Source organism: Phocoena phocoena, chromosome 19, assembly GCF_963924675.1.
Source record: "Phocoena phocoena chromosome 19, mPhoPho1.1, whole genome shotgun sequence".
NCBI lineage: Eukaryota > Metazoa > Chordata > Mammalia > Artiodactyla > Phocoenidae > Phocoena > Phocoena phocoena.
In genome coordinates, this window is record NC_089237.1 from 19,110,231 (window position 1) to 19,131,259 (window position 21,029).

Below are 21,029 nucleotides of genomic sequence, written 5' to 3' on the forward strand. Positions count from 1 at the left end.
TACGCGCAGGCGCACTGTGGAGGGAAGCGGCCTTCCCGCCGAATCTTGCACCTGCGCAGTTGGTGTTATTGTGACTGTCGAGCCGTGGCCCCGGATGTTGTGGCTGCCGGGGGGAGATGGCGGAGGCTGAGGGGGTGGTCGTGGCCCCAGGCCCAGCTTCGGGGCAGACTTTCAGGGGCCGCCGCAGTATGTCAGGCTCCTGGGAGCGTGACCAGCAGGTTGAGGCGGCGCAGCGGGCCCTGGTGGAGGTGCTGGGGCCTTACGAGCCTCTGCTGAGCCGGGTGCAGGCAGCCCTGGTGTGGGAGCGGCCAGCCAGGAGCGCCCTGTGGTGCCTGGGGCTGAACGCGGCTTTCTGGTGAGAGAACTGGATCCTCGGAAACCCTCCGAGGCGCGAATTCGTCAGGTTTCTCTAAGGCTCTATCTCTCGCCCCCCTTATTTTCTTCGCTGCATTGGCTCCTTCCTATACCTGCCTAATTTTGCCTCACCTTCCACTGCTTCCCGCCTGCGGCTTTAGCACCGCAGTTCTCCCCAGGGCCTTCCAGTTGTTTCCCGTGCTTTACCTGCTCCCGCACTCTCGCCCCGCACATCTGGCAGGAGCTTCTAGTAACATCTTGAGCCGCTCGCAGTGAGCGAGGGCGCCTCATTTTAGCCAGGGGAAGCTGTGTCCCGTTAAGGCCATCACCTCCCTTCTCTTGTCTGCTCAACAGTGGTTTGAAGACTGTCTCCAGGGATTTTAGTAATTATTGTTGGGGTAGATGCGTGAGGCGTGAGCTCTTGAAAAGGTATACATAGGTGTGATAAGAAAACAAACTTGAGCGATCTGAATTAGCATGTTAGATAGATATCCTTTCGCCCACTCGGGAAGTTTGCGAAGTCTGAGCGTCCGTGAGAGCCTCCATAGCTGCAACTTGAAAGAAAATTGTAAGCTTTTAAAGAACAGTTATGAAATAGTGATTGTGAGATTTCAGCCGTTTCAAAGTCACGTATGACGGCAAGTCTTCCCTGTTACAGGGAATTAGAGAGGCATCCTTAGCCATGGTTTATAGCCAGGGAAATTGAGGGTGTCTAATAGTGTGTGTATTTTCCTGAGCTGGAAAAGTGGGGCTACAAGTATGCTTTAAGAATCTGTCTGTGTCATGCTCTGTGAAAATGGAACTGCTGCTTCTCTGAGTTGTCATCACCTAAAGTGGACTTAGGTCTTCCTAAGATCTGCCAAGCAGAGTTTGGATTTATTAATAACTAGGGAAGTATTATTGATCAGATTCCAAGGGAACTGAAGTGTAGGGTGGCTTCTACAGCTGAGTGAAATAAAGCTGTTCTGGATAAGTCTGAAACAGAACAAAGTGTGTGTTTCCAAAACAAAATTACTTTTGCTAAAAATACATTTCCTCTTGAAATTCTTGGTTTTAAAACCAAAACATTTATTATCCTTTGTCTGAAAGAAGACTTTCAGTGAGCTGGAGCAAAATGAATAATTCCAAGTTCATTGACAGGAAGACACACTGGTGCTTATTACATTAATCCTCTCACAGTTTGAAGGAGACTCAGGTTAGAGGTGTCACAGCAGTTGTTGCTTCTAGAGTCTTGAGCAAACTTGATGATAAACTTCTACAGCATTCTTCTTTCATTCATTTATTTTTAAATTATTTTGTGTCCCTCATGACTTTTTTAAAGAGGGTTCTTTTTTTCCTTAATTTATTTATTTTTGGCTGCTTTGGGTCTTCGTTGCTGGGTGTGGGCGTTCTCTAGTTGTGGCGAGGGGGGGCTACTCTTCGTTGTGTTGTGCGGGCTTCTCATTGCGGTGGCTTCTCTTGTTGCAGAGCATGGGCTCTAGGCGCACAGGCTTCAGTAGTTGTGGCTCGTGGGCTCTAGAGTGCAAGCTTAGTAGTTGTGGCGCACGGGCTTAGTTACTCCGTGGCATGTGGGATCTTCCCGGACCAGGGCTCGAACCCGTGTCCCCTGCCCCTCTTCATTTATTTATTTATATATATATATTTTTTTGCGGTACGCGGGCCTCTCACTGTTGTGGCCTCTCCCGTTGCGGAGCACAGGCTCCGGACGCGCAGGCTCAGCGGCCATGGCTCACGGGCCCAGCTGTTCCGCGGCATGTGGGATCTTCCCGGACGGGGGCACGAACCCGTGTCCCCTGCATCGGCAGGCGGACTCTCAACCACTGCGCCACCAGTGAAGCCCCTTCATTTATTTTTGATAGTGTTTCTTCCTTGATCCCCAGGTGCCTACTTCTCTCCTTGGCTGTCTGTCAAAAACCTTAACTGTAGCACCTCATTCTGGAGCATTTTCCAAAATGACCTTTTCTTCTTTTCCTCTCACCTCCCCATCCCAACCTCTAACCCCAGACCGTTTAGTCAGAACTTCATTTCCTACATTGGGTTTGTACTCCCAGGAAAAAGTTGATCATAAACCAGTTTGTGTCAGAGTGTGACTGATATATAAAAACTTTATCAGGATTTAAATGAATCCTGAGAAACCAAGGGTTTATTAATGCAAATAGATCAGTAGCATGTATGTTGTTATTTTTGAAGAGAGGGCTTTCCACATCCGCCTTGCCTGAGAGAGATTTTCAAAGTAGAATGTGGGGTTGAGGTCTGCACATAAGGAGCCGCTCTGAGACACATCTTTAAATGTTAGTTATCTTTAATTTACTGGCTCCCAATAGTATATACTTAAGTTTACTAATATGCTGTGTTTAGAATCTAACTCAGATCCCCTTTACCTACTCTGAGTCTCTTAAAGCATCAGTGTGATTGGTCTTTATCTCTGGCATTTCCTGGTAGCTTGCCTGTTGTGTATCCAGAATGCAGTTACTCGTGTTACGTTCCCATCAGGCTCTAAGTAGCTGAGGGAGAGATGTAGCAAAATGAGGGTGTGACTCTTGAGAATGAAAGAGCAATTGGGTATGCCATTTTTGGAGAGGACTCATACCTGTGAAGGGTACAAAATGACTGACCCCAGAGGCTAGGGTCGTTTTAGCATTGGAATTCACAGGATTGTTTGTTTTAGGATATGAGCTTCCTTGGAAGGTAGCGTGAGGTTCAAAATAAAAGTTAGACTTCACATTCCAGGAGCATCAAATTGAATGTGGGTGTTGACGTTTTGCCTAGGAGTGTTGAAGAGTAACTGCTTTGTTCTCACTTTATTTAAAAAAGCAATTTAGGAAACACAGGTGGATCCATTAGCTCAGGTCAGAGAAAAATCAAATCTGAAACATTTTACTTTTCTTGCATTATTTGTTTTGAATAATGATATGTCATTAACTGAGGTGTTTTATGCATTTTGAGGTATTAGAAGACTGGATAGGAATACAAACAAATCATCAGAATTCAGGTAGGTAGCTCTTAACTTTCAGTGTTCTGTCTTCTCATTTGAGGTTTTTCCATACCTGTGAATGTGCCCTCTTACATATTAATAAAAAACAACATAAAAGATAGGGATAGATGTAGATGCTTTGCTCCTATAGTATTTCAAGGCTTTCACTCTTATTTTCAGGTTCCAGAAAAATTATAGTCATCATATTAGAGATCTTCCAGCCTATATTGCTTCTGGTCACTTACATGTTATTTTCTCTAGTGTAATAACAGAAATGTCAGGCCTTCCTTATCAATAGCCTATATTTTCATTAGCCTCAGCACCATCTGTAAATGAATGATTTGGGGGAAGAATATGAGTCAGCAAGAGTCTGTCGTGACAGGATCAGAAAAGAAGAGTTTGAGTAACTTTTTAGTTTGACTCACAAGGTAAGGGGAGGAGGACAAAGGAGCCCTGGAAATGTGTGTGAACTCTAAGCCTTCTCACCGCCTCCTATGAAGTACATATGGTTCAAGGAGGGCTAGATGACTGCTGAGCTCCTTTTCAGTTTTTAGCAGTCTGTGATTCTAGATGGTCTTTAAATTAGGAATATTGATTTAGAGCAATCCACAAGCTGTTTTTTTGTTAAGATCTCTGTTGGGATCTGCTTTTACAGTCACTAGTCTGAGTTAACCAATCCCCCCCGTGTCCCCCCCCCCACAAAAAAATGACCGGAGAAGTGATTAAAGGTATACCGCAATGCTGATCTAAAAGGTTAGAATTTGAGGGACTTCCCTGGTGGTCCAGTGGTTAAGACTCAGTGCTCCCAATGTAGGGGGCCGGGATTTGATCCCTGGTCAGCGAACTACATCCCGCATGCCGCAGCTAAGAGCCCACATGCTGCAACTAAAAGATCCCGCATGCAGCAACTAAAGATCCTGTGTGCCGCAACTAAGACCAGACGCAGCCACATAAATAAATAAATAAATATTTTTTAAAAGTTAGAATTTGAGTAAAAAGTAATAGTGAGAGATAGGGGATGGAAGGGAGGGCCTATTTAAGTAGAAACATTTGTTCTGTGAAAAAAAAATCTACACGTCAAATTTCAGATGAAATCTTATTGAGCAAATGTTTCTGATGATAGTTTTGGAGGGTTCTTGTTCCTTTTTTTTTTAACGGTACGCGGGCCTCTCACTGTTGTGGCCTCTCCCGTTGCAGAGCACAGGCTCCGGATGCGCAGGTTCAGCGGCCATGGCTCACGGGCCCAGCCGCTCCGTGGCATGTGGGATCTTGCCGGACCGGGGCACGAACCCGTGTCCCCTGCATCGGCAGGCGGACTCTCAACCACTGAGCCACCAGGGAAGCCCATCTTGTTGCTTTTGATAGCAAGGAAGACTCCCAGAGATGCCTTGGCTTACTTTTTTTTTTTTTTGCCTCTCTTTTGCCATCGGTTTTTATCTCTTCTGATTATAAGGTTGGGTGCTTTCTTTTTTTTTTTTTGAATTTTATTTAATTTATTTTTTTATAGGTTGGGTGTTTTCTGTCCATTAACATAAGGTAGGTCATTTGCAGCTAGCTGGTTTCATTTCTGGTTTTGTGCAAGCAACAACTATCTACATGATATTGGTTGGGTTAATTTTTTTTCATTCTGACTTACCAGTGACTGGCTCATTAAGCAGACAGCCACAAGTGCTGTACAATAGTGGGCTTTCTGTCCCTATAGGATGGGATGCTTTGTTCGAAGTGCCACTGAGAGAAGCTTACTCCATAATAACAAAGGAACCCAGAAATAGTATCTTCTTTGATTGAAAATAGACTTGGGATCTTTCTTTTGTTTATGATTATAACAAACTTTAATTTATCTGTACTAATGATGAGGATCCATGGTATATTTGACCTCAGAAAAATTGTTTATTTTTGAAATTTCTCATGATTTTTCTGGACACCAGATTGTTTTTCCAAGGAGTATTCTATTTAGACTGATAATTAATTGGATTTTAGCCCATAATAAAGGGGATGGACGGTTTATAAAAAGACAAAAAAACCCAAATAATAATAAATCAATGGATATATAAATTTTTACGTATTAGTAATAAAAAATTCTAATATAAGTGGCAGTGAGTTACTAATTTCTGCCTATTAGGTTTTTAAAAATGATAGTATTTAATTCCGGGCACAATATGGAAAAACTGGTTTATTGTTGATAGGAACATAAATTCAACAGACTTTCTGGAAAGTAATTTAGCAACATGTATTAAGATACTTAAAAAGTTATTACCTTTTCAGGGGCTGGGAGAAATGGGGAGTGATTGCTAATGGGCATGGGTTTCTTTTAGGGGTGATCAAAATGTTCTAAATTAGATAATGGTGATAGTCACACAACTCTGAATATACTAAAAACATTGAATTAGTTTGAAAGGATACATTTTATGGTATGCAAACTGTATCTCAATAATACTGTTACAAAAAAAAAGTTAATGCTTTTTGACCTAGTACTTCTATTTAAAGTGGTTAATCATAAATAAGGTCAAAGATTTATGCTCAGTGATATTAGTTCAGCTTTATTACATCAAAAATTGGAAACATCTCAGTTCAATTAGGGAAAGGTTTAGAAAACTAATTGTAGGGGCTTCCCTGGTGGCGCAGTGGTTAAGAATCCTCCTGCCAATGCAGGAGACAGGGGTTTGAGCCCTGGTCTGGGAAGATCCAACATGCCGCAGAGCAACTAAGCCTGTGCGCCACTACTACTGAGCCTGCGCTCTAGAGCCCACGAGCCACAACTACTGAGCCTGCCTGCCACAACTACTGAAGCCTGCGCGCCTAGAGCCTGTGCTCCACAACAAGAGAAGCCACTGCAATGAGAAGCCCACGTACCGCAACAAAGAGTAGCCCCTGCTCACCGCAACTAGAGAAGCCCGCGTGCATCAAGGAAGACCCAGTGCAGCCAAAAAAAAAAAAAAACCACCTAATTGTATCTGTGTATGATGTAATCATTTTCAAGTTGTGGTGCTTTCCTGGTGATGAAGGAAAACATGCCTATGTATTTTTAAATGAAGGAGGAGGTTTTTAAACCAGATATTCTATATACTTCCATGGAGTTTTTATATTTGAATATTTTTTTAAATGAAGAACCTCTGTTGCCATTTTAGGGTATGTGTGTAGATAATAGGTTATTTTTTAAACTTTTTACTATGGAAAATTAAAAACATATACGTAAGCAGTCAGAATAATAGTATGTATTACAATTGTACCCAGCTTTAAAATTTTTCAATTCATGGCCAGTTTTGTGTCTTCCATACCCCAGTTCTTTTCTGCTTCCTTTCTTGTTTTGAGGGAAATCCTAGACGTCATGTCATTTAATCTCTTAAGTATTTCAGTATGTGACCCTGAAAAATAAAGATTTTTTTAAAAAATCACTACCATTAAAAAAAAAAAAAAAATCACTACCATTATCACATGTAAAAAATTAATGGCTCCAGTCAGTGTTCAAATTTTCTCATAAATGTCACTTTGTTTTTTCAACAGTTCTTTGGGGTTAGCATCCAAATGCAGTCCACATATTGTGACCGATTGTTCTGTTTTTAGCATCTCTTTTACTCTGTTGCTTCCCTTTCAGTCTTTTTTCCTCTGCAATTTATCTGTTGAAGAAACCAGTTTGTCCTGTAAAGTGTCCTGCAGATTGAATTTTGCTGATTACATCCCTGTGGCGTAACATGTTCCCCTGTGCTCCTCTGTGTATTTCCTGTAAATTGGTAGCTAAATCTAGAGTCTTGATCAGATTTAGTTTCAAAAAAAAAATTTTTTTTTATTGGCAAGACTGTTTCATACAGGTGATAGTGTACTAATTATTTTTATTTTCTTCCTTAATTAGTAATTATATTTTCTAAAATTTCTCCTGTAAACATGCTTGCCTTTAGAAATATGAAAAAATAAATATTAAGGAAAAGTCTATTGTGAGCCTACAATGGGTAGAAGGAGTAATGGGCTATGGGCAGTAACCAAATTAAATAAATCACATGTGAATATCCAGAGTTGACTGCATTTGTAGTTATCTTTGCTAAATTGGAAAGTTCTCATGCTGATTATAGTTGCTGAAAAATGTTTTGCATGTTGTCTTATCAAACTTGTACACATATCTGCATGTGAATTTTTTGGCCTGCGTGAATAGACGTTGCAGGACTAAACTAATCCAGAGGAATCCTCTCTTATTTTTCTTCATTCCTTACCTATACCAATCTCACAAGTACTTTATCTTCAATTTTGTCTTGTCCTTGTACATAGTTGCAGAGGTTTTTTTACAGGTCGGCTTCCAAGTTACCGCCATAAAATAAAAGTAATGTGACTTTAGTATATCCCAAACACATGCATCTGAGATTGATATTTCCTTTTTGTTTAAGAATTTAGTATTGAGGGCTGAAGGAAAGGAGCACACACTTATCCATATTCTTTTATATTTGATAGACCCCCTAAGGGACTTAATAATATTTGATATTAATTGTCTGGTTACCTTGGAGAGGTAACTCTAGTGGTTTGAGGTGGTCTTTCCATTAATTAAGATTTTATCTATATGGAAGAAGCTATTTTTCCAAGAATTGTTATTTTGCACCACACAGAAAAACTCTTCTTCCTCTTAAGTTTCTGCATTGGCTTGTTCAAGGAAAGGTTATCTTATATCTGGCTCTAAAATTGAATTATGGACCAGGATTAATCTGGTTCAAGAAGATGCGCACAGTTTCAGCCTTCATGATCCAGAAAATATACCCTTTGTAAAACTCTTTGCTGATTCAACTTTATCTGCAGGATAAAATCCAGTACCCTTTGTCATGAAAGGCCCTTCATGATCTGACTTCTGCCTCTCTCCCCATACTCATCCCCTCCCTCTGTTCTTTAAGTTCCAGTTCTATCATACTACTTGTAGTTCCCTAAATACGTCATTCCAGCTGGCTCTTCTCCCTATCTGAATGTCCTCTCTTTCCCCGCATCCTTTTGCCCTGTTGTCTTAACCATTAATCTTTCAAATCCCAGCTTAGATGTCCTCTTTGTTACCGTTAACTTGTCATGCTATATTACAAACACGTACTGACTTAAATACACTTGAGAGTATGGTCCACGTTTTACGCTTTTCTGTAATTGGCCTACTTACCACAAGGCCTCAGCATATAATAGGCAATTAATAAATGTTTGAACTGAGTTGAAGCATAGGTGGGGGCTCTAACAGGTTACTAAAATAGTCCAGCTCTTGGAGAAACACTATTTTTATTGCCATCATCTTTGGAAAACTGACCTTTCTTAGGAGAGCTTAGTATCCTTTCCCTACCCCAGTTTATATTTGTGTTAGTAATCATGATTTGGGAAGCAGAGATTGCAGACAGCCTGGATTGCCTCCCCAGAGAGCCCTTTCCAGTACTCCAGAGAAAACAGTCCAGCCACACATCCTACTGCTGGGACATGGAAGCAGCAGCACTGGGGAGCAGGATGCCCTCGAGCCCTTCTCCTTGGCCTTGTTAAATTTCCTTGTTTGTTGGGATGATGAACTGGCTTTGGAGAGAAGATTAATGGCCTGGGGCAGCTCTAGAGGCTTAAATCTATTAAACTACTTTCATTCTGTAATCTCATATATAATTACAGTATCCTTCAAGTGATGGAGTGGAAATATTGGAATAGGGTTGTCATTGATGACTGGATTTCTAAGTTCTTGGTTTCTTCCATCCCTCATTCTTTGTATAGTTTAAAAAATTATGTGACATAGATTCATGTTTATTGAAAACAGTGCAGAAACGTCTAGAGACCAAAATTAAAGTTCCTCTGACAATTCCTGCTTGCATATACGTATTCATAGATACAGATAAAGCTTTTTTTTTTTTAATGTAAGGATTATACTCTTAGTATGGTGTTCTGTGAATATATCATTAGGTCATGTGTTGAGAGAAGAGGTCATTTATAACCAACTCTTGGTCATCCTTACTCTTGTTTGATCAGTTGCTGTGATGATAGCTAACGACACTTCTACATTGTAAAACTGAATAGGACATACATTAGGCATATATTAGGTGCCTTGTATTTTCTTGTCTTTTTAGCAAGATCAACTATGATATTTTTAAAAAATTTTGTTAGTTTTCTTGCTGCTTTTCTAGTTCTCTGTTCCTTTCCTTTTTTTAAATAAATTTATTTATTTATTTATTTATTTATTTATTTATGGCTGTGTTGGGTCTTCGTTGCTGTGCCTGGGCTTTCTTTAGTTGCGGTGAGTGGGGGCTACTCTTCTTTGTGGTGTGCAGGCTTCTCATTCTCGTGGCTTCTCTTGTTGCGGAGCATGGGCTCTACGCGCGCAGGCTTCAGTAGTTGTGGCACGTGGGCTCAGTAGTGGTGGCGCACGCTTAGTTCCTCCGCAGCATGTGGGATCTTCCCAGGCCAGGGCTCGAACCTGTGTCCCCTGCATTGGCAGGCGGATTCTTAACCTCTGTGCCACCAGGGAAGCCCAACTATGATATTTCTATAAGTGATTAAGTATGTTGTTTCTAATACCTACAAATAATCTTGCATGATTTGTTATTTTTTAAAAAAATATTTATTTATTTGTCTGCATTGGGTCTTAGCTGCAGCATGTGGGATCTTCATTGAGGCATGAGGGGTCTTTCACTGCAGTGTGTGGGCTTCTCTGTAGTTGTGGCGTGTGCGTTTTTCTCTCTCTAGTTGAGGCGCGCGAGCTTAGTAGTTATGGTGCGCAGGCTTAGTTGCCCCCGCGGCAAGTGGGATCTTAGTTCCCCGACCAGGGATCAAACCTGTGTCACCTACATTGGAAGGTGGATTCTTTACCACTGGACCACCAGGAAAGTCTCCTGATTTGTTATTGTTAACATCACATATAGATGAGGAAACTGAGGCTTAAAGAGGTCAAGCTAATTTATTCAAGGTCATCAACTCAGAGTGGCTGTTCAGAGAAACAAACTCAAGTCGGTCTAAGAGCCATGCCTGCTGAACCGCCTCTTGTGGTGCATTTGGCTTCCTTCAAGATCTTAGAACACTGTTTCTCAAACGATCTGCAGTGAAGGACTAGTGTTGTCGTTTTCCCCAGTCTATTTCTGAGCAATACTTTTGTAAAATACAGTATAAATGAGTTACTAGATATGTTTAAAATGCATACAAAATACAAGCCCAAATATACCCTTAGATTCAAAATTACTTGGTCAAATTGCTAAATTCTTACTTTCAATTTTTATACTTATTTCCTCACAGTCTGGTAATGTCACTGGACTACAGACACTGTACAGGGCATTGCCCTAAAGGCTTTAGAGTTGGATCATAGAAAGACTCATAAGAACTAGCTTTTTTTGAAAAAAAATTTTATTGTGAAAGATTTTAAATATATAGAGGTAGAGAGAATAGCATAAATAATCTCAAGTACTCATCATCCAGCTTCAGCAATTATCAACTCATAGTCAATCTTGTTTCCTCTTCTTTCACACCCTTTCCCTTGCCAAACTATTGTTTTGACACAAATCCCAGATATCATTTCATTCATAAATAATTTAGTATGTATTTCTAAAAGATAAGGACTCTTTAAAAGCATAACTTCCGTAACATCATAGCCCCAAAATTACAATAATTCCTTAATATCTTCAGATGTATTGTCAGTGTTCAGATTTCCCAGATTTTTTGTAAATATCTCTTTATGGTTGATGCCTTCTAATAAGAACTAGCTCGTCCTTTATTCTCTTAATGTGATACAACTGTTGAGTTTTTGTATGTTGAACCACCCTTGCATTCCTGGAGTAAATCCCAGGAATTGGTCATGGTGTGTAGTCCTTTTAATATGCTGCTGAATGTGTTTTGAATATTTTATTGAGGATTTTTGCATCTATATTCATAGGTATCAATATACTTTAGTTTTCTTGTAGTGTTTTTGTCTGACTTTGGTACCACAGTAATGTTGCCCTCATTAAATGAATCAAGAAGTGTTCTCTCTTTTTCAATTTTTTGGGAAGAGTTTGAGAAGGGTTGGTGTTAATTCTGGAGAACTGGCTTTTAGATGTAGCTTCAGTGCTCACTTTCTGTGTGACCTTGACCAACTCGTTTTACTTTTTTGAGCCTTAGTTCCTTCCTCTGTAAAAGGATATCTAATTAAATTAGGTGCTCTTTACTGCATGTCTGTCAGTTTGTTGCCCTGAACCAGGGTCTAATTTGGTAGAACGATGTTTGCTTTCATCAAAACAACTTGGTCAGTACAAGAATGAATTTCGGGAATTCCCTGGCCGTCCAGTGGTTAGGATTCTGCGTTTTTCCCTGTTGAGGGCCCAGGTTCAATCCCTGGTCAGGGAACTAAGATCCCACAAGCCGTGCTGTGTGGCAAAAACAAAAACAAAGAATGAATTTCTCCTTGATATTAATAGAATCACAGGCTTGAAAGTTGAAATGGGCTTTAAGAGGTTATTTGGTTTAGTCCTCTGCCTTTACAGAAGCAAATTATTATCTCTGCACCATAGGTGAAATAGCTGAAGTCCAGAAAGTTTAAGTGATTTTTCCCAAGGTGTATAACTAACACTTAAGTCTGTTTACCGCAGGACCAGTGGTGCACATATGGTCTTTTCTGAAATTAGCTTAATTGGATAATGATCTTCTGTTCTTCCTTCTCTTTAGGTTCTTTGCTCTGACATCCCTTCGTCTTGTGTTTTTACTTGCATTCAGCTCAATGATCATTGTGTGTATAGATCAATGGAAGAGCAAAATCTGGCCTGAAATAAAAGGTAAGTCTGGTAGCATTTAGAACAATCTGAACCGGAAATGGCTTTTCTGTCATTTTTACCTTTAGTTTTAGGGGGTTTGGGGAGAGTATGTGGAGCTGGGAATATCTTTTGAAGTCTGAATTATTTGCTTTAGGAGACGTTTGAAGGGCTAGTGCCCCATCTGTAGTTCCTTAGAGCTGAGTTCTGTCCTCCTCATTGTTTATTAAGCTTAGGAAATCTGTATCCGCCACCTGAGATATTCTTGCCCTCATAATTGGCCTGAGGAATAAATAGTCCTCAAGTTGTTAAAAAATAATTCTCCTCACTGGGTACTACATCATTACCAAGACAGTATCAATTTGCTTCTGGAATTTCTTTTAAATTGTTTATTTGCAAAGCACTAAGTTAGGTATTATGACTTAGATAAAGTCCTCTAAGATATGGTTCCTTTTATCCAAGATGATACATAACGTAAACATAAGAAAAGTTACAGAACAGCACCAGAGATGTCACAGTGCAGTATGTGATCAGTATGTTTGTCATGTATTTTGGCCCTAGCTCAAGCCTTGAATGAAACAAAAGATTTGGACAGGTAGAGAGATAAGTGGGTTTCTATGGGGGTCAGAGGCTTGATTAGTCTGAGGAACCAGAAGCTGCAAAGCATCTCCTGAGGGCAGGGAACTGATCATTTTCACAGGAGTGGAGAGGTCATTAAAGGGAGTGCTAGGAAATAAAGTGTGTTGGGATTAGATTTTATAAGGGCCTTTAAGTTAGGCTTAGAACCTTTATCCTATAGATAGTGGGTGGTCCCTGATAATTCTTTTATTAGAGCTATATGCTGAGAAGATATTAAAGATTAATTTGATAGCATTTTACCCAACCACATGGTAAGAGAAAAGGGCGAAGAAGGGAGACTCTGGCTGTATCTGTGTGAGAAGTAGTCAGAGAGGTGTCAGTGGAAACAAACGATGGGTGGCTTGGAGAGCTGTGAAGAAGGAAGACACGTCAAACTGATAAATAGAGGTTAGGAGAGTAAGGGATAACAGCAGCTTTGGGATTTCAAAGGTAGGAGAGTAGCAGTGGCATTACAGTTAGATGTAGGCAACGTCAGGCAGGGCAGTTGGTTTGGGTGGGGAGTGAGAGAGAGGAAAATTGATGTAGGTCGGACATGGTAATTTTGAAGTGTTGGCAGAATATTCAAACCAGAGTATACAGCTTTTAAATACATTCCCATCCTATTTTGGAGAGACTTCAAGGAATCAGGTAGTTCACCCACCTGTCTTATGGCTAGTGAATGTCAAAAGACTTTACATCATTGATTGTAGTTAATGGGTCTCTTTTTAAAGAGAATAGGCAGGTTTCTAGAGTTGAAGTAGTCATATAATGCCTTCGTAACCTAGCACACATCGATGCGTACGCGCAACCCAGACACACTTGAGGGGTGGGATGGACCTTTTTTTATGTGCGCCTTGGCTCTCAACTGTAGTAATTAGAAGGGGCCCTAATGCTCCATTTGGATCCCCACCCCATCCCACCAGAGAAAAGAGCGGGCATCAGCCATCATTCCCTTGTCTGCAGCTCCCTAACTCTGGCAGTATAACATGGTGTCTCCTTTTTATCGTCTATTACTGTTTCCTTTTCCCCAAACCCATTAGAACTTGAGCTATCAGACCAACAGCCTAACATTTTCATGTTTAAGTTTTCCTTACCAACTAATGCTGGTGTTTGTTTTAATGTTGTAGTGCCAAGGCCCGACGCGTTAGACAATGAGAGGTATGGAACCCTAATTAAATCCCTTTTCGTTGCTCTGATTGATTCTCTTGTTGTAATATTCTGGTTATAGGTTGTTAACTCCATGTTCTAGATACAAAGTATAAGCTGAGAACCTAGTCTGTTGCAAATAATCATTTTAACAAATCCTCAAGTTCAGGAAGGAATATGTTAAGACGGCCAGTGTCCTGTGATATTCACAAAAGATGTTTCTGAGAAAGAAGCATTACAGTGCCCCATAACCTGCCATAACCGAGGAATTGGCTGCATTATTCAGCTCTAGTATGAAAACTTAGAGGCAACTTACTTCATTTGTCTCCTGGCTTTTATACCAGGTCATTTAGTGTTTTCTGTAACCTCTGGCTGTTTCAAGTTCCTGGTCAGAAAACACAGTGGTTCCTGGCATCAGCAAGCCAAAGATCCCCCTTGTGGCTTACAGCTCCTGCTTTCATTTCTCAGTTCATTCATCTCATATATTTGACCCAAAGAATTTTCTTTGCCATGGTTTATTTTGGTTTTGCTTTGTTTTCTCTCTCAGGGGCACATCCTTTGCCTCTCACCTCAGCAGCAGTGGTATCAGACTGTGCTTTACTTTTTTCCCTGCATTGCAATCACAGTGAATTGCAATGGTCTGAGCCCAGGAAAGATGTTTTTAAGCACAAAGGGCCTTGGAGCTGGTGGCAGGTTTACACACGTGGATTGGGCTGCTTGCTCATAGGGTGGAGTTGTCAGAACAAGTCTGCCCTCCTAGTCCTTAAATTCCAGTTTCAACCTGGTGAGCCAAGAAGAAAGTCATGCTTTACCTCCAGAGCAACCAGGACTAGCCACTTCCCAGACCCTATTTAAACCGGAAGGATCGGCTGCCTTCACAGTGAGATGCGGGGGGAACCTTCAACACCCTCCTTTCACAGCTCCCCCTTCTCTCTCCCATAGCTGGGGCTTTGTGCACCCTCGGTTGCTCAGCGTGCCCGAGCTCTGCTACCACGTAGCTGAAGTCTGGGTTAGTGGGACCATTTTCATAAGGAACCTTTTGCTTTTCAAAAAGCAAAACCCAGGCAAGGTAAGACTCTTCCCTTTTTCACTCTCATTTCTGGCTCTCAGTTCAGTTCATGCTAAACTGAAACAGCCCTTTTACTACCTACCCTCCTTCAAGAAAGAAAAGACCATGGTGTTTGTCTAGACGAGGGAAGTCATAGGAAGGGGCTTCTGACTAAGACTAAGGCAAGAGCTTGATGATTCCTTCTTTGGGTGCTTGCTACTTGGATTAGGCCATCTTCCTGCCCCAAGATGGGAAAGAAAGCTTGCTTGTGTGCATTCTGTGTCATTAAACATATGGTAGGTGGTTGAGTTTTTTATTTTATTTTACTTTGACGTAAAAAGTCCACCACCAACACTTGTTTTCAGAGAGAACTTTTGGCTGAGTCCTATTCAAACCAATTTGCCAGCATGAAAGGTGCGGCCCTGTGGGGTTAGCCATGTGAGAAGAGTTTGAATAGAAGTGGACATCCTCCCTTTCCTCCCAAACAGAATCACCACTGGATGCAACAGTAGCTAGGTACATGTCATTCTGACATGTCCATGCTTTACTCAGAGGTCATAAAGAATCATTTCTATCACATCTCCATCTTAGCCGCCCCCCATGCCCAACCCAGTCCCCTGCCGTATAGCAGAAGCTTAATACTGTTTCCTGACGCCCCCAGTTCTGCTTGCTGAGCTGTGGGATACTGACCTTTTTGGCTGTCTTGGGCCGCTACATCCCTGGGCTCCTGCTCTCCTACTTAATTCGTAAGTATGGTATATACCTCCCCCACAAGCTTACCCTCCTCATAGCTTTTCCAGCCATAGCTAACTCTGGGTTTAGGGAGAGGACTTTTATATTTTGGTTCTCCAGGAAATGACCTTTTTATATTTTCATGTCCTGTTTAGTGTCATGAAAATATCTTTCTTCTTACCTGTATCAGGTTCCCCCCATATAAAGTCCTTTTCTTACCAAGTCAGCTTTAGAAACTGATGAGGGTCCACTAACATATATTGTGTTACCAGCTATAAAGGACTGTCTGTCCCTATTTCAGGAGGGAACTTTTAGAGTCAGTGTATTGTATAGCAGTAGAACATAACACTTGGGGGATCCTCTACTAGGTTCTGTTTACCCTGGAGCACTTTGTTTCCCCCTGGAGCACAGTTCTTTAAATTTAGTTGCTTCATATTGGCATGAACTCTGTCTGCTTGAGGCTGGAAGAACTGAGTAGTGATGGCCCTGGCCATTATATATCAGAAGCTCACATGATTTGTTGTGTGTTTGCTGAGGCATTGTTACCGTTTGGCCTTATTTATGGCTCAGCAACACCCATATGCAAGTGACAGCACTGCCTGGTTCTGCCCTCGATGTGTCAGCATGTGCTCTGCTATGCACAGCCCTGTAGGTGACTGCGGAAGTCTCTGCCCTCCGGAACCTTCACATCTGTGAAGATGACCAGCAGAATTAGAATTTATTGTGTCCAAGCCCTAAGGACACGATAGCAGAGGGACAGTCAGGACTGTTTCATGCAGCCCTTTCTCCATTTTGCCACTCTTTCCCACTCCTCTCAGTTGTCACTGTCATGATGTGGCCCCTTGCTGTGTACCACCGACTGTGGGATCGAGTGTGTGTACGACTGAAGCCAGCTCTGCAGCGGCTGGACTTCAGTGTCCGTGGCTACATGATGTCCAAGCAGAGAGAGAGACAATGTAAGTGTCAAGGGGAAGCTTCCTTCCACTTGGACAATTTGGGGAGGAGAAGGAGAAGCCCGTAGGTCTGACATAATAGGTCCTTGAACATGGAGAAGTGGGATGTGGTTGGTATGTGGGGGGTTGGTGGTAAAAGTGACCTTCTATTCCAGGGAAATCTATGCAGGCTTACTAGTTTTTCCCGTTTGGAATTCTAGACGCTCCCATTTTAAACAAATAACGAGAAAAGTTCTCCCAAGTCAACTAAAAGACAGACAGTGAAGACATTCCCAGTGTTAGCTTCTTTTTATGAAGCACGTCCCATGTGCTGGCTGCTCTGCATACGTTGTCTTATTTAATGTTTATAACAACCTTGAGAAGAGGGTGGTATTATCTTTTTCTGGTTGAGTTTCTGGTTGAGGAAACTGAAGCTCACGGTTAGTAAATGGCAGAGCAGGTCTTTCAAACTCCTAAGCTCGGTCTCCATTCAGTACTGAAAGCTGCCTTCCAAAAGTAATTTAAAACTGGCTTCAGAAGCCAGAAGTGTACTAGCCCAGGATCTTCCAACACACGAGTGACAGTCGTGCGAACTTTTCCCTCTCTTTTATGGTATGGTCAGGTTGGGTTTTCATTAAACCCTGGCCTTCTAAGAGCCCTGCACATGGGCACCAAGGCCCAGCTCCCCCTAACGCAGCCAGTTGAATAGTACCAGTCCTCAAAAGGCTGATTCAGCCCAGGTGGGGCATCTCCCTTTGCCCTCTCTGTGACAGTGCCCGCTTTACACATTGACATCTGGTCTGTCCCTAGCTGATCCTGAGAGTTGTTGACAAGCCTGGTAGTTGATATCTGACCAGAACAAAAAGGGAGGGATGTTGGAAGAGAGGTCTTTCTCCTGTGTTATCAGCTTACCTTGCCACTTAGGCTCAGCAGCTCCTCCCTCAGGCATTGTTATGTAGGCTTAGGGGGTTCATTCTCGTGTTCTGATTTTATGCCTTTGAAATCCGAAGGGGACAGGGGCTTCCCCTCAAGGGAAGGTGTCAAGGCGTTTTTGCTCTTTCCACATAGTGCGCCGCAGAGGTCTACACCCAGAACGTGCTGGGGACAACCACAGTGACAGTGAAGAGGAGCTCGCTGCCTTCTGTCCTCAGGTATCTTGGGTGTGGGAGCTGCATCGCTGCCCAGTTTTTTTTAGCTCCTTTTTAACCATCTGGCACTCATGTTTAGACAGTAACCAGGTTTTCAAGCTCCCTGTGGGCTCTCCAGGGACCCAGCTTCTTGCCCTTTTCCAAGGACCTCACTGCCCCAAGAGCAGTGAGGAGAGAAGCTAGTTTTATATTGGGACTTTGTATGTAGAATCTCAGTTTGAGCATGATGACCAGCATACCCTCTTCCATGCCTCCTTTTAACCCCTGCCATCATGGCAGAACTTCTGCAACTGGCGTGATCATTTTTTAAACAGCCCAGCTTGCCTTAGGTCAGGCGATGTGTGTATCCTCCTGGCCACTTGTGAAAAGTATTCTCTGGATCAGTTATTTGCTTAAGAGTAAGTGGCTGGCTGACACCCAAGACTGCTTTCCTTCCTGTGCTCAAGACTGATGAAAAAGGGTGTTTTCCCTGGGGGAGCAGCCTAAAAGGGGTCAAGATTTTGACTCAGGTCCCCATGCATGCCTGGTTACACTGTTGGCCTTAAGGTAGCCTTTAGGGCCAGCTCACTGGTGAAGCTGTAACTAGGGAACTGCGCTCGTTTCTCATGGCACCATCTCTTCAGGCATGTTGGTCTTTTCTTTTCCTAAGCTGGATGATTCTACTGTTGCCAGGGAATTGGCCATCACAGACTCAGAGCACTCGGATGCCGAGGTCTCCTGTACAGACAACGGCACATTCAATCTTTCACGGGGCCAGACACCTCTCACAGAAGGCTCTGAAGGTAGAGGAACCTTGGGCCCAAGTTGCTATGGGCCCTGACTGTTGCCTCTCAGCTTCCCGGGCAGCGGGGATGCTGCCCCCGCTTTTCCTGCTTTCTGAGCTGTGGATCAGGTGGCAGAGCAGCTATAGGGGTATGGCTCCAGCCAGGTGGCACTGCTGCTCTCCTAGAAATCCTCAGTCCCTTAGTAGCCTCAGATTCTCGGCTTATGGGGGACATAGCAGAGGAAGAAAGGGGGAGTTCTCTGGCCGGTAGAGGTCACAGCAGTCTATAAGTGGAGGGGGGAAGCTGACCGGTGCCAGAAATCCAGGGTGGAAACATCTGGTTACTTGGAGATGACTTGGTGGGGCTAGGGCATAGGAAGGCCAGGCAGTTGCCATGTCTCAGACACTCCTCTGTTCTCCCAGACCTAGATGGTCACAGTGATCCAGAGGAATCCTTTGCCAGAGACCTTCCAGACTTTCCTTCCATTAATGTGGATCCTGCTGGCCTGGATGATGAGGACGATACCAGCATCGGGATGCCCAGCTTGATGTACCGTTCCCCACCAGGGGCCGAGGAGCCTCAGGGCCCCCCTGCCAGCCGGGACGAGGCTGCACTGCCGGAGCTTTTGCTTGGTGCCCTGCCTGCAGGATCCAACCTCACCAGCAACCTTGCTAGCCTGGTCTCCCAGGGCATGATCCAGCTGGCCCTGTCAGGGGCCTCCCAGCCAGGCCCTGCTGGCCTACCTCCCCGGAGAGCCACAAGAGGTGTCCTCCGGGCCCCCAGTTCAGACCTGGACACTGATGCTGAGGGGGATGACTTTGAACTTCTGGACCAGTCGGAGCTGAATCAGCTGGACCCTGCCAGTTCCAGGAGCCACTGAGGCAGAGACTCCCCTTGGGGGTCATTGTGGTTTAGGTTTTTTTTGCTCCCCATTCCACTTAAGGTGAAGGGGCAAGGGAAGAACCCAGGTCCCAGCCCCTGAATTATATATGTGTGCTCAGTAGCCTGGCAGATGAGCAGAGGCCTGATGAGAGAGGATACTCACTCCTCTGCCACCAGCTGGACACTGACTTCTGAGCTCAAGTCACTGATGTGAGAATGTGCTCCCCTGAGGGACACTTCTCTCCATCAGGATGGTGGTATTTCTGGGGAACAAAGTAGTCAGGGGTATTGGTTCCCTTTTGAGGGGATGCTGCTGTGTGCTTCTAAGTATGGGTGCTCAGAAGCCCTCAGTGATAGATCCCTTCCTTCCTTCCCCCCTTTATCATCTGTCGAGAGCTCCAAGTCAGGCAGCTGGGAGAGTTACACTGTCATCTTCCTCTTTTGCTAAGCCATGCTTTGATTTGCCTTTTTCTAAGCAAGCTTGTCCTTTGGTTCTGCAGAGCAGGCCTGTTCCCTCTGCCCCAGCCCATCCTCATTTCTTGAGGCCTAACCTCCAGTGCTCCAAAATATTGCTTGTGAAATTTACGAATGTGAACATGAGGTGGGGGTGGGCCTCTTCTACATTACTTTGGGCCATGGGGTCAGCTGGCTGGGAGGGTGAGTGCCTCGATATCTCATGGTCTCACTGAATCTTTTGGAGCTGCCTGGTTATTTTTGGTGCTGCTAACCCCTGGCTCCATTTGCCCATCAGCCTGAGCAGTGAGCAAAGCAATACCATACCATACCCATTTCCATGTTCCTGTTCCTTCCCCTGCTCCTCCTTTGGAGAAGCAATAGTCCCACATGGGCAATGTCAGAGTAGCACTTTACAAATGGCTCAGTGGCATTCATCCCAGGAGCCACCAGCTCTTCTTGCACCAGCTATTCTTACTCCTTGTTCAGCTCCTTTAATAATTTTGTTTTCAACTCCTTCCCAGTTTGGCAGGGCTTCTTTTAAGGATGAGCCCAGTTAGCAAGAATGTGTCTATAATCAGCAGAGACCCCAGTAAAGGGTATCTGTTTTACTGCCCCTGATAAAATCATGCGAGACAAAAACTTTAAAAGGTCATTAGTTCTAAACCTGTGCCTCCCCAATCAGAGCTCAAGCTGAACTCTTCTGTCCTCTTTCCCTCTGCATTAACCCTTTGCTGATCCTCAGGGACCACTCCCCCAACACCCCTGTAGCTGGGTGAGGGATGTTGGACAGAGCCCATTTTCACGTGCTGCAGGTGGGAGTGTGCTAACATGTTTGCTCTTGGTTGATGGACAAGGTAGAGGCCAAGGAGTGAAAACAGTCAACGGTGAGAAGGGAGAAGAGCTAGGTGTCTGATTCATAGTCACTTCCCTTTGTGGAAGGTTAGGATAACGGCCTCTCCCCACTTTAGTGTTCTCAAACAGACTTTGGATACCTTCTCTCTTCCCAGAGCCCAGATGTCTTACAAGTGAGCTCTGATGTGGAAAAAACAGGTGTGGGAAAGGAGTGGGACTTTGTGTGTTTGCATGAGTGTGTTTAGCTTCGGGCCTTGGGAATTGGCAAGAGGGAGGGAAGGAAGGAGAGCAAAATCTTTGGATGGTGTTTCTTGTACCTGCGGATCCTGCTCTGAATCTCCTTAGTCCTCCACTGTGAATTGGGATGGGGATGAGGGAGGGAGGGGTGCTGGGGAATAAATCTTGTATGAGAACAATCTTTTAA

At 43.4% G+C, this 21,029-nt stretch overlaps 1 protein-coding gene across 1 annotated transcript; it reads left to right on the plus strand.

The window, feature by feature from the left end:
- The first annotated feature begins 116 nt into the window (after positions 1–116).
- Positions 117–19,295, plus strand: RETREG3 (reticulophagy regulator family member 3). Its single transcript, XM_065897896.1, has 9 exons — positions 117–355; positions 11,945–12,051; positions 13,773–13,803; positions 14,734–14,860; positions 15,501–15,585; positions 16,390–16,527; positions 17,572–17,654; positions 18,301–18,433; positions 18,838–19,295. The coding sequence occupies exons 1-9, from the start codon at positions 117–119 to the stop codon at positions 19,293–19,295; spliced, it is 1,401 nt and encodes a 466-aa protein (XP_065753968.1).
- Positions 19,296–21,029: the final 1,734 nt, after the last annotated feature.